Source organism: Lipophrys pholis (genome assembly GCF_963383615.2).
Source record: "Lipophrys pholis genome assembly, chromosome: 7".
NCBI classification, from domain to species: Eukaryota; Metazoa; Chordata; class Actinopteri; order Blenniiformes; family Blenniidae; genus Lipophrys; species Lipophrys pholis.
Genome location: NC_137638.1, coordinates 24631309 through 24645937, shown reverse-complemented (window position 1 = coordinate 24645937; position 14629 = coordinate 24631309). Strand labels below are relative to the sequence as shown.

Sequence of the window (14629 nt, the reverse complement as noted above, 5' to 3'; positions counted from 1 at the left end):
TGCGATGAGCAATGGCTGCATTGTCATCTCCAGCCCCTGGGCACAGATGAATGGCTGTTTCAGGGCGGGAAGGGCTCCCTCGTACGCTGGGCTGAGCACTAATCCCTCACTCTTCCATTGTTGGATGCACTGTCACCTAGGACTTCAGCAGTGCCATACATTGCACATTGCATTTCCAGGGCTCGAACAGACGCGGCCATGCACAATACAGGCATCCGCACACACACACTTACACACACCCCGAGTTGTGCTCCGACAATGACTGATGGAAAAATATGCGCGGGTGATCGACCATACCCCATATTACCTGAACCACAACTCAAGAGTAGCACTTTAGGAATGTTGATGAACTTTTATTTTACACTTCACTAATTCAGCAGGATTGCATTGATCTCTGTCTGGTATGATTACGCCGGTGAATCTGTCTCGCACCTGAATTAAGTGAGAAAGTCACAGTCGGGGCAATAATGCGCGAGTGCATCTATTACAACTTTTCACTCATGATTGAGCGGACATGTATTGTTTTGTACCGCAGAATAATGAGACACTAATGAGTAAAACAGGTCAAAAGCAGGTGAGAGCTATATCTGGAGCCTGCTGTATTTCATATCCCAAACAATTGGATGCTACCTTTTCTCCATGTGTAGCCAAGGCAGACATGGCAATACCTTCCCTGTCGGTGTGACTCTCAATTTGAGCCGGATTCTTTATGCAGACCAGGGGAATGCTATTCTAGTTGCAGACCCCGCTCTCTGTCACCTCTGCAGATAATGGTGAGTAGATGAACAGAGAGCTGGAGGAGGACCCCCTATGCCCACTCACAGCCCTTAGCCCCACTCTGACATGAGAAATAGTGCCCAGGCCTGACAGCATCTCGGAGACATATTGTAGTTTATTTTGTCGCCCGGGCATGCCATCTGTGCCATTCCAATAGAGGGTGTGTGTTCAGGCTGCTGCAAGAGAGAGGGCGCGAGGCTCAGGGTCCCTCAGTAGCTTCGCAGCCACGGCAGGTCATTAGTCAAATTGCCTAATGAGAGAGAATACAAATGGCCCCCTACCCTGACAGGAGGAATTTTGGAGGTGTCAGAGCTCCTGACCCGTGCTATGAGAACAGATGATAGTGAGTTGCTATTTTCAGATTCTTTTAATGACTATGGCTCTATGAAACCCATTCTTTTTCTTTTATCTTCCCCCCACTTATTCACATCCTCTCGACAGACGAGTGGAATTAAAAAAAAAAAAACTTTTCAACATATTAAATATCTTGTTCGCAAAAAAGCGGAAGTGTAACTTGTGAATTATTTAAATGTTTACTGGGTAATCAATTAACATTCCATAAAGCCTATAAGATTCATACGGAAACGGATCATGTGCTGAAGTGATGTTGAGGGTTTATGATAATCTATTTTTATTTGTTACTGCCGACTCTGTGCAGCTCAGTTCCCCGGTCGCACTGTGTATGTCTGCAGGCTCGGGTTGCAATTCTCTCGACAGCCAGTCAGTGCATTCATACTAAAATATTAATTCTATTTCACCCAAGTCTTGAAAAAAGTAAACAAGTTTTAAAATGTTTCCACTTGCTAAAAAAAGAAAAAAAGAAAGAGAGACAGAGAGAGAGAGAGAGAGAGAGAGACCCAGTGGATGAATGTGTTTACAGTACTGAGTTTACAGGCTACAAACTGTAGATTTATGGTGAGAAACTGGAAAAAGCTAAAACGCTTCAAACAAGCTTACTCTTTGCCCACGATGGTGATTCATTTAAATCAATAAATTATTCCAACCAATGCCTAAATGACATAAACATGGGCAATTATGTTAAAGGCTCATTTTAGATAGTTTTTCTAAGTATTTGAGATGAATATGAATTGGGCCAAAAAACTTGAATACAGTGCACATTAACAGTTCTATTCACCAATTCAACTTTTGTTTTGTGAGCAGAGGGACGCAAAAAAGGCACGCTTATGTAGAATGACCCACTTATTTTTCCATCTGTGACAAGCAGTCCTTGAAATCTGGTTATGGGTGGAGAGCCAGAAGACAGTCCCAGTCAGGCGCTGGTCCATCAGTCTTCCAGAAAGTGGGCAGAGCCAGCAACACTTACGGTGAGTTGGCCACAAACACTGCTGCATAGCATGGGATGCTCTGATGGACTGTGCACATATGTGAAAGCTGCTCCAAAAAAGCCTTTATTCAAATTTGATCCAATTGGACCTACATGTAGATGAGGCTGTTTAAGTTTTTTTTTTTTTTTTTTTTTTTTTAAACCTCTTTTATTAATTGTTCAAAGCAGTGCGGTACTGGCTAAATATACGGATAGTCCTTTTAGCTGGCTGGCTATTGAGAGCTCTCATGAAACTAAATGGACAATCAGACTTTAATCAGCAGCACAGTGTCTTTTAAGACACTGCCATGGCACTGGCATTGATCCCCAGCTGTGGCTGCCGGTAAATATGCAGCAGAATGTGTGTATAAATGGGGTACGCCTCTCTGGACAAGTGTAAAAGCTGGCAGAGGGCTGACAGTAAATTGCATGTGCCGGATGGGACACAGCAGAAGGCACAATTACACAAATCCCCTCTTAATTAGCGGTTCTGTGGGCAAACTAACCCGTAATGATGCGAGGGATGTGGCGAGCCCCAGAAATCCTAACAAGAAACACTCACCAGCACTGGAGACTGGGTCATATGGCCCCAGTTCCCCCGAAGTCCTGACTGACACGTGATCTGTTTTGATCAGTGCAGCTGCAGGAGATGATTCCCATGAAGGCCCGCTCCCCACAACCCCGAGCCCCCGCTGAGCTACTTGCCCTCTGGACTGTGGGTAAAGCAGCAGGCCCTATGTGGGTGTGCGTGGCATTATTAAGTTCTCCATGCTCACAGTACCAGGCAATGTAAAGTGGCATCTCACACGGTGAGTAATGAACTGTGCCAAAGCGGAAGCAGGAGGGATGACAGCCAAAGAGGCCTCCTTGGCAGCCACTAACCTGGGCATCCACCAATTTATCATCCCCTAGAACCAATCCACCAATGCTGCACTGCCATTTGTCATTAATTATGCTAATAAGGACACCATTACTCTCCTGATGAAACAGGAGACTGGTATTAGAAGAATGCATTTACAGTTTGAGATATATGCATTTACCTATTAGTCGTACTGTTCATGGATGAGTGGAGATTTTCTGTTTCATATGGATAAAATGGTCACATCATGTACTTTTAGAAGTAACAGAAAATCCCAGGACTACACTGTACACACTAATTGACAATTAGAAATGACAAAGCAATTGTTCCATAATCCTGCACCCTCACAACGAAAACGGCCTCGTCTTTGTAAAGACACTGATGTGTTTGAACCTTTTCACAGCAGACTTCACGGTTCTACGCAAACCAGCCTGAGCAGAACTATTTAATATAGCTTCTGGGAGCCCCAGATGCCCTTTTCCAAAACGACTTCATTCCCAGAATCTCATTGTGCTTTCTAAATCACACCACAGTATGTATTAGAAGATCATTAATAACAAACTTAACAAGTCAGCAGAGCCATTAAAAGATCTTTAAGGCATATTTGACCATAAATCTCCTTAAACTATATTTAATGACTGGATTTTTGTGAAATATTTTTTATCAAGTTCTAATTAGATGTGTGATAACAAACCCTGCCGTACATGGGGCAAATGAGGGAGCCGTGACAGGCCCATCCATTGAGGCTGTCCACGTCTGGACACTGAAACTAATGGAGCACCGCTTCTATCTCAGGGATGGATAGAAAGCAATGAGGGATGAGACTCCAGAGTCCAGTCTGGCCTGCAAATGCAAAGCCATTTAAAGTCTCTTATTTGACTGTAATAAAGGTCCAAAAATGCCCGAGGGCCTCGAGTCAAAAATTCCATTAGGATTTATACAGGATTGATCCGGAGATACTTAATGGCACCATCACGCTGAGATGGATCACGCTCCGTGACCAAACCTGCATGGCGCAACAGGATTTCTGACATATCAATTGTATGAAAGTCAACAGGATTTCCTTCCGATCTGATCCCTTTCACCATCAAAATCTGCTTTTTGACACTGAGATAGCTGCTTCATGCCAAATAAAAAAAACTGCATGTCACCACAGGTGAGTCTGATCATTGAATGATGCTAATAAATACCGGAAGCATATAAAACTACAGAACAAAATATGTTCTAAAGCCAAAAGAAACAACAATAATCCATGGAAACTGAGCTGCCGGTACGTACAAGTTCAATACAACACTTTCAATAAGTCCGCCAAAAAAGAGGATTCTGATAATGTGAAGAAAAATGTGTGAAAGATAAAAGTGAATACAGAAAGTGAGCGGTCCGAATGGTGCAAACAATTTTAGTGACGTAGATAAATGAAGCATTTACATACAGAGGTGATGCACAGTGTGTATGAGAGGCGAGAGAGTTTATATTCCAGTGAACTGTGTCTGTTGGGTGTTTGTCACAGCGGCAGCCTCGTGAAGCAGAGCGTCTCTGTCTCTGCTGGTCTCACTGAACAGAGCGCAGGAGTTTGAATAGATTGTGTCCTGGATGTGAGGGGGTCTGGGGTCTTTTCCAGGACTCGTACATGTCCTGGAAAAGGGGAAGATCAGCTGCAATGATTATTAACTTTTGTCACACTTATTTTTTGGACCGTTTTTCCAATTATTTCGCATGCATTTTTGTCAGTATGACGTTAGGGTGGCTTTTAACTCACGTTTTATTCACCACAGAAATGCTTAGAAAATAAATGTTTGCGAGCTGAAACGGACAATGCATGATGAGCTCAAACTTAACAGGGAATATAAGTAATTGTATAGACTATAAATTTGTTATCAGTGAAATTCCTTTTTAATCCCAGAAACTGAGAATAGTTTGTTAGAATTTGTGTGTGTGTGTGTGTGTGTGTGTGTGTGTGTGTGTGTGTGTGTGTGTGTGTGTGTGTGTGCGCGTGTGTGTTCTAGGTGTAAATACTGCTCTCCTCCTGAACCTTGCTTTCTCTCGCTCCCTCTCCGTTTCGCCTTTTGCTGACCAGGGGAATTAAGAAGCAAAACGTGGGTTTTAAGAGCGTTCCTTTCATGTCTTGATGTAAGCTTTGGCATTACTTCAGACATCAAGATCGGTTTCATAGAAATCCCATTCCATCTAAAGTAAAAGCGCGGCAGTAAATCTGCCCATACCTCCCCCATAACACTTCCATAAATGATTCATTCAGCTCAGTTTAGCTGATGCAAAACAGAATGTTAGTGAGTTGTGGACGGAGCTGCAAGTGGAGGACAAACGCTTCTGTTTAGTGATTTCATCAGCCTGTGAGAGAGACGGGGAGAGAGGGCGAGAGGGAGAAAGGGGAGAGTAGCGCGCACTAATAATAACTTTAGTGTCACTATCCAGTGGTTGTGTTTTTTAATCCCTCAGCCTAAAGAATTGTGTTATTCTAAAATATAACCCCAGCGGTGCAGAAGTGGTTGAGATCCATCACGGTTTGAGATAAGAGCCGGCTGATCTCCGCCTTCTGCACAGCCTTGCCCACAACTACACAGAGATAAGATGGAACTTTTGTTTGAAACCTGATGAGAACCCTCTTAATGAAAGTGCTGCGCCAAAAATAATCTTTTTTCTCCATGTTAGTCAATCAAGAAATGGTGTAGTTGGGGGAAAAAGAGGAGAAAGAAAGTAATTTTGCATAATCAGTGAGCACCATCTGGAACAATTAACCAAATTCCACAGAACTCAGAGGATCAGTCATATTGGCTTATTAAAGATCCAGAATTATACAAGTAATAAATCCTTGGAAAAACGAAGCGTACCCCTGCCTGTCACGACTATTTTAACTTCAAATACAGTGGAATACTTGATAAGGCTGAAAAGAGGAGATTAATATATGCAAATTATGTCGAGCATTTAAAAGCCCCCCAACAACTGTCTCGTTTTTTTTCTCCCTTTTTTTTTTCTGTCTCTTATTACAGGGCTTTATGTTTTATTCATACACCAACTCACCTGTCATTTCATAAGCTATAATATTATGAGGGTATTATTAAACAGCATAAAGTGGAGCTTTAATTGGAAAGCTCCATTGCATTTTCCAATTATTTGCGGCAAATTAAAAGCAGATGCACATAGTTTAATAAGAATTCTAATATTGTTTCCTGAAAATCAAAAATCACTGTCATCCTGCCAAGATATTTTGCAAACCCAAGTTAATTTTGAGCCTCCTATTTTTCTCCTCCTCCTCCTCCTCCTCCTCCTCCTCCTCCTCCTCCTCCTCCTCTTCCTCTGAAGGATGAACTGTCTGGTGTCTGTTAATTGAAGTTCCTCTAATGGATAGGGAAATAATTGCTCTCCATATTATGTTAGATCAGGGCCAGTGTCAGGATGTATTTTTGATTAATGCTATAGATATGTAAATGCATTACTTTTTATTACATTTACCTTTTTTTTTTTATCAAGTGGATGTCTCCTGAATACTGTATGCTGTTGTGCAGGTTATAAAGAGAGACTGTGATGCAAAAGATGTCACATAGTTTTTGACATTTTAAAAAAAAAAACACCCACATTTACATGCATCTATTTATAGTTTTATCAAACATACAGTATGCGTTCAGACAGATTTTGTGAATGCTCTTATAATTACCTTTAAAATATCTAGATTCCCTGTCAATGCATGTATAAAAGACCTAATTGGCAAAGGGACTTGGCATGGATCAAAGCAATGCTGGTGAAGAAAAGCAAAAGGTTGGAGCCGCTGTGAAAACTTGATAACTTTTCAAATGAGCTTGAACTGTCAAGTGAAAGAGGGCTGCAAAATAAACGTGAATTAGTTTTTAATATTCTGGTAATAAATGTCAAAGGCTCTGCACATCACATCCGTACATGATGTGACTGCTGATGACAGATTTCCCAGACATGCTACCTCTCCTCCCTTCAAGTCGCACGTTTTTTTTTTTGGTGTGTGTGTGTGCGCGCGTGTGTGTGTGTATGTGTGTGTGTGTGTGTGTTGGGGTTTTTGTTTTGTTGGGAAGTGACGGAGGGTTTAATCAAGAAAGCAGGCAATTCATCAATCCTAAAGAAGGCGCCTGTACAACCCTGACAGAGCGCACATGGTTTTAGACCAACTCGAACCTGGCCAGCTGTCAGCCCACACACACACACACACACACACACACACACACACACACACACACACACACACACACACACACACACACACACACACACACACACACACACACACCGTGCTAACAATTAACACACATAGGCTGTCGGCTACGACCTCACACTTGGTCTGCAGGCTATCACATCCTTAATGAAGGGAAGTTGCGTTCCTTCACATTCACAGTGTGATGCTGGAAGGATGACGAGCACACACTCTCAAGTAATAAAGGAAGAGCGATCTCAGGCTAATCCGACCTCCTTTATTTGAAATCTCACCCTCTCATGATAAAAAAAAACAAAAAAAAACGAGGAGAACAGGGCGGTCTGTGCACTCGCATCGGACTGTTTGGTGGAGATAATTGATGACTGCTGGCAGCGGTGTGTACAGTGTGTTCATGCTCTTCGCTGTCACTCAGAGCCCGTCCCGGTGGAGGAATCCCACACCAAATGCCACAAACCGTTCAGCTGTGTGTTAATGTCCACTCCTCCGGGGCCTCACTTGTCTTGACTAACTTATAAAGCAACTTTAAAACTGTATTGTAAAAACAATATGACGTATTAGTTCAATGTATGTACACTTTGTTTTTTTCTTTTCAGATTTAGAGACTGACAATTCAAAATTCACACATTAAAAAAAAAAAAAAGTGCTATCCATATACTGTGCACATAATTTATGTGATTGCTTAGTCCTGGATTTGTGTTAAATAGGCAGGGCGTAGCACGGCTGTAGCTTGGGTGTGCCTCTGCTGTAGCAGCAGGAGGAATCCTCACCACATGGTGTCTCTCTCCAGCTGGATAAAAAACCTGCCCGCTTCGTTCACCTCATGTGGCTCACTCACACACACACACACACACACACACACACACACACACACACACACACACACACACACACACACACACACACACACACACACACACACACACACACACACACACACACACACACACACACACACACACACACACACACACACACACACACACACACACACTCTTCAAGGCTGGAGCGTCTCAGACTCGGCGGCGCTGAGGCTGTCATAGCTAAGCTGTGCTTCCTAACGAATTAGCCTTTTTCCCCCACGTTTTAGTCATGGGGCATTGTACTATTGTTGAGTTTCTCCTTGACAAAGGAAAAAGGAATTCGTCCAGTGCATGCAAGGTACATATGTAAGTATGGCATGTGATGGATCATCTTAGACAGCTGTTAAATGTTCTCTTGAGCGTAATGCCGAGCTCCTCTGGGAAGTCACGTTCAGCGTGATAAGCAAAGCTCTGCGCGGTATCCATCAGTGAGAACATCTAGGCGGAGAGCATTTGTAGATCAAGTACCAGAAGAGCTCCTTTTATGTGTGTGCATAGGTGGAGATGAAACCATTTGTAAGGACATGAAGTGCAACATGAAAGCAACATATTCAATTTATTTATTTTTTCTTCCTAAAAGTAAGAGACGCGGTTAAACACCTGAATGTGCTCTTAATGGCGCTTGTAACTTTACTTATTTGACTATAATGATTTAAACAGCATCACAGAAGGGTTGGAGACCTTTTTACCTGTCATGGTGTAGCTCCCACTGCTCTGCTGCTCGTACTGTGGCCTGCTTACACGTCTCACTCTGGCACAAAAAACAACAAAAAAACAAAAGAAGCAAAACAATATTCATGTAATTAATCAATGCTGTTGTGGTTGCAGTCATGTCAGAAACATACAGAATGCATGTAAAGCTTTGGGTTTTACAAGAACACTTATGCGCCAAGAGACGAGAACTATACCAGAATTAAAATGATTGAACCCCCGACCCCCCCCCCCCGTCCCTACACAAAGGATTTCTGATATGTCTGAGGGCAAAACACAGGACTGAAATAACAGGCAGAATGTGAAGAGGAGAAATATGGTTGGAGTTAAACTGTGCCTGAGCTGCCCAGGGGCTTGAACAGACCTTTAACAGGGGGTTTGGAGCAGGATCTTGTTAATTCTGGAGGAACTGAGAGATTCCATTATTCAAGGGAAGTCTGTTTTTTTTTCTTTTTTCCCCCTCCCGTTTCATGGCCTTGTATTACAGAAAACAGCACAGAATGCACTTTGTGGGCAGTTGAAGTTAACAAACCATATAAGATTGAAATCCTCATCAATCAAGCTTTCATGAATTACACCCTGTGACTCACCCCTACGGATCGATAAATCCACAGCAAGCAGAGGGAAAAAAATTCACAGCTTCAAGAGAGCTGCATAACATGACATGCTTTGAAGGTAAAGTGAGCTTTGGGGATGACACCATAAAACAAATGATCTTATAATGATAATGCAAAGCAGATATTAAAATGGGGGGGGGGGGGTGTATTGCTTTGATTAGAGGACGCATCGACGAAAGAGCTTGTTGTTTGAAAAACAAAAGGAAAATGATAAGTAGCAGAGCAAGTGGGATGTGAGAACTGAATTATGACAGAGACGCAACAGACTTTTGGAAGTGAGCAGGTGCAAAGTTGCAAATAATGAAGAGTGTTTTGTGTATCATGTTCTGTATTTAGCGTGTTTATGGATAAACATAATCAATCTCCATGTGCAGGAGGTGTAAAATCAGAAAATCCTCAGAATTTAGGACTGAAGGCAGATCTGCATATTCTCAAGGTGCTGCACGTGAGTTGTGACTTTCAAAGCCTTATCTCTTCGGATGAGATAAATAAATGCAATAATTTCCATCAAGAGCAATAAAACAAGACTTGTGACAGGCTGTGGTATTTATGAGCTGAAGCCTGCAACTCAGATTTATTTGCAATGAAAGGGTCGACTTTTCTCCTCCTCATTTACATCAGCATTTGGCCATGTTAAATCCAGGCCAATGGTGAATTTTTAAAAGGTTGGCATCAATCTTGGGGGAACGATTGCCATATTCAGTGCGGACTTCTTTTACCTTGCAAAGGTTGATTCCACTGCTGAGGAAAAGGGAAGGTACACATCTTTCAAAGCAGAGAGACAACCCATGGACTGATAAAGTGCCAGCAAACACTTTTAAATGCCCTTTAAGGCCTTTGTGTTTATGTTGTTTTATTGCTGCTCAGATGATCCAAAAAAAAAGAAAAAAGAATAGAAGAAGAATTGCCTATTTATCTGTGAATTAAAATAAATAAATGCAAAAGCAACACTCAAAATCCCCCAAAACTGGGTGTGAAACTGGCGAAAATGTTCTTGTGAAATGTTTTTCTGCAGCCAACCTCCACGGTTGCTTTTCCCATCTGTTTGAAAAAACACAAAACTGTCTCAATCCAAATTGGTGATTTCTAAATACAATTTTAGGTGCACTGGAGAGGGTAACATATGGCAAATCAATTAGACAACTAATTCTTAAAACAAAAAAAACATGGGAAGTGCATTTGCTAATCAACAGCAGTGTTGGGGCTCGTATTATGTTGGCCACTGGAGTTTTGACAACAATTAATCCTCATTTCAGGCAAGGAGAGCCATATTGACACATATTCCTAATTTGAATATTCAATTATAGTGTAGTTCCTCATCAAATTAGAGTAAAACTGGGAACGCGGCCTGAAAGATTTACGCAATTACAACGTGGATCAAGAGTATTATGTTCCCATGAAATCTGTTGAAGTTAAAATTACATTAGTGTAGCAAAGTGAACCACAACCCTACAAATTACTTAACAATAAGAATTCAACAGATCATCTGTATTGAGTTTGTTTCTGTGTTCCACACAGAATAAGGAAAAGAGTTGTCTTTTTTTTTTTTTTTAAAGGTGGGAAAGGTGGAGCAAAAGTGGGAGAGACAGTAAGGACAGACAGGCAGTGGAGAGGTAAGATGGGAATGAGAGTAATATCACTGACTGAAGAGCCGCAGCCGCGATACAGAGAGCTCCAAGCTCTTGTTTTGACACACATCCAGCCTTCCCCGTGACAACATCTCCACACCTTCCTCTATGTGCCAACAGTGCTGCTTTGTGGGAGCTGCTTCCTCACCCATCATTATCCTCCTTTAAGCTCAGTGTCAGGTGTTGAAACGAGGATCTCTCTGAATTTGGTGGCAAATACCTGAATCGTCTGCGCCCATCAGATCTTTGCTGATCATTCGATCATTCCTGGCACCGCTCTGCATCCCCTCGCTTGATCTCCGCTACTTTTTTTTGCAACTTTTCTGAGCGGAACAAAGTAATGAGCGAGATTGAGGTGGAGGAGCCTTGTTCTTCAGCACTTCAGACAGGGGATCTGTCATGCGACACGGTGACAGTCACGGTGTCTCTTTCTCTCCAGAGTCGCGTGCAGTGGGAAGTCTTGGTTAACCAGCATGCAATGAAAGCCGATACAATACTCCTGCAGAGCCGCAACAACGTGCCGAGTGTCACAGGTAGAACACTGTGCAATCCAAAACGTATTGATATGCATGCCAATTCTGACACTGGTGGCTCTCTATTCTGCACGTGTTCAAAGGAAAGCCGGCTATGGGATGAGGAGAAAAAAAAGACCAAAAAAGAAAAAAACATACTCGGCCTTGACATTTTTATCACTGTACACTTTTGATTTAAAAAGTGTCCGTGTGTACAATTTCAAAGAGAAACGTCAGAAACCTTGATTCTGAGTGAGGAGAAAGAAATTGCAATATTAGAACAGGGCTAATTTATGCCAGCAGTCACAGCAGAGGTCAGATATCAGCTTCAGCAATGACAGTTTTATCAGGAGAACAAATGGCAGCGTTGGTCAGGAGAAGGAAGGCGGGAGATACTTTACTGGACACATTAAAGGGCTGACCGGATGGTGCAGGTTTTTATACATTATGAAGTCGAGAGAGGCTGATACGGTCTGTCTTGACAGGGAACAAGCCAAAGCGGTTGACATCGAGATGCCGCTATGAATCAAAAGAGAACGCCGTCCCTGGCTGTGATGCTTTAACCAAACATGATAAAGAGACATTAAACACACAAGGCTTGAATGTGTCTGCACGGTGGACAGCTCAAAACGTCTGTACAACACTTTCACTGCAAGAGCCTGAGCAAGAAACAAAACAAATAAATGATTGTGTCGTACAATTTCTTTTTTTTTGGCGCAGTTTCTACTTAATTTACCAATTTAATTGTGAGCTGACTTTTCTCTTTAATCTTTAAAATCAGGATCAAGATCCTTGGATCAAAGTCCAGGTTTGGGGGGGAACTTTCTCTGTGGAGTTTGTATGTTTTTCCAGCGCATCCAAGATGCAGTGGTTTTCTCCCAGGGTGCAAAAACATGTTGGAGGTGACCTGGTGACTGAAATTGTCCCCGTGCATGTTTGTATGTGGTTGTGTGTCCCTGTGTGATGGAGCTGTGATGGACTGGTGACATGTACAGGGTGTAATGCATCTATTTCCTTCAAAAAGAGAACTTAAAAATAAAATAAAATACATTTTTAATGATAGAATGGGAGAAAATTATTCACCAACTTTTAGGACCAAGAAATCCCTTATATCTACAAATAAACTCTCTGTATTTTTTGCATTTTTAATTGCTTAATTTGACTGTAAACAGAAAAAAAAGATCAGTTTGTGTGGGCTGTGTGAAGTTTTCATATACATTCTTTCAAAATTCATTATGTTAATCAATCAGAAATGTGTTAATTGCAGCCATAACATTAACAACTGTGATACTTAATCACAAAAAAGAACTATTATGTTGTAAAGGCTCAGTCTGCTGCTGCAACAGTCCCACTATTGGTTAATCATAGTGTAACATGTCCAAACAAAGTATTTTATATATACATACAAATGACATTAATCATCATTACTATCAGTATGAGAAAGGAGAAAGCATGTAAAACTATTGCGCATCATATTCAGAGTGGTCAAAAACTTTTTGACCCATGGTTAGCGAAGAAAACAATACAAAACAATTCAAATAAAACACCTTACCCTTGATGCAGTGACTGTGTGCATCCCATAATGATGCAACGCACTGCAGTTCCTGTGCACTGCAGCCCTCCGCCGCTGAAAAACCTGATTTGCGGTTTACGTTTGTACACAACTCTAACAAGCTCTCACTGCCTGAGGCAACTTAACATTTGAGAGGGATCACTGCAGCTTTCAAAATTATAAGGGTCATTAAAAATTTACACATTATTGACTGTATTTAAAACATCTTTTCCACCGACTGTAAAGAGCACTTAAATTTAAGAGGTGCTATTCTCCAAAGGCCATAAAGTTGTTATAGATAGCCCGAAGGAGGCATGGTGGAGAGAATTTTCTCTTGCAGAATATGAATAAAGTATAGTGGTTTGATACTACGCAGACAGTTACACCACGGCACTATAGTTATTTAAAGAATGGGTGAGTGTTGAGCAACTGTTTATGAATCACTGTGTCAAACCATCTAATCTGAGACTTTAAAAGAAATTATACACCTATTCATGGATATGTGCATGTCTGTTTGAGGAGCATGTAGCGACACAGAAATAAACAGTCAAAGAAGCGCCACTGTGTAAATTGCCCACAGTCCCGTCCTTATGTGTCAGTGCATTACAGATGAAAATACTCTCAAAAGAAGACTCTCTGACTGTGGAATGAATTTTAATGTTAATACAAAAACAGCAGCCTGTGATCTCAGCAGGCATCGGGAGAGGGGGGGTGCGAGTCGCTTCGAGGTGCAATTTATTCCAACCTCTGAGCCTCACCAACTTGAAAGTGGGCTTCAAAAGAACTGAGGATTACCGGCAAGAGTGGTGAAGGCGCACATGGGCCTGGGCTCTCGCCATAACTTCCAACACATCAAAGATTATTGACCATCCACATCCAAAATGCGGGCGATTCACACACACACACACACAAAAAAACTCAGATCAGTTTGAACTCAGGTTTTCAATCCTCAGCTGTACGTTTCATTGTTCTAATCCCACCGTGTGCCCATGTGAACAAAAGGCTCTGTTTTGAATATGCCTGCTGGCATCCACTACTTTGGCCTGTTGTGGCTTCTAAGTGGCTTTTACTCAGCACCGGCACAGGGTGGCAGAACATAGCACTTCAAGCTGGCAAAGACAGGAGAGCCCCATGCCAAGCGTCCCTCTCTACAGCACCGCCACGCCGAAGGAGTCTCAATTGTTTATTTACAATTTGCTGTGGAAATCCCCAGCTCTTCATTGTGATAAATAATTGAGCTGTTTGATCTGGACACAGTACAAAGGTTTGCTCCGTTCACTGGGAGGCCCGAGGCGGAGGAAGCTGGAGCAGCATGAGCAGAGGAGGGGACACACACACACACACACTCACACACATACATTCCAGCATGGCGGAGATCTTGGAGCTCTCCTCCCTTCCTCTGCAGCTGTCGCTCCCTCTCCGGGCTACATCTCCTCCTCTTTGTCTGCACAGTACAACACTGCTGTCACCACAGTCAGAGGAGCGACCTGCCTCTGCCTCCTGGGACACACCGCAAATAGCAGGAGTTTAGCCCTCATTGAACTCCTGTTCTTGTTCAGGGGATCCTGTCTAGTTAGCCCGTCTCTCCAGT

General features: G+C 42.3%; 1 protein-coding gene across 4 annotated transcripts in view; it reads right to left on the bottom strand.

Annotated features, from left to right (window-relative positions):
• Positions 1-14629, bottom strand: part of LOC308111664 (multivesicular body subunit 12B-like) — a 36222-nt gene that overhangs the window by 8631 nt on the left and 12962 nt on the right. For all 4 annotated transcript variants that reach the window (XM_080466642.1, XM_080466644.1, XM_080466643.1 and 1 more), the window contains one exon: positions 8708-8769. In XM_080466642.1, the coding sequence (XP_080322768.1) occupies positions 8708-8769 (62 nt within the window). The remainder of the gene's footprint in view (positions 1-8707; positions 8770-14629) is intronic.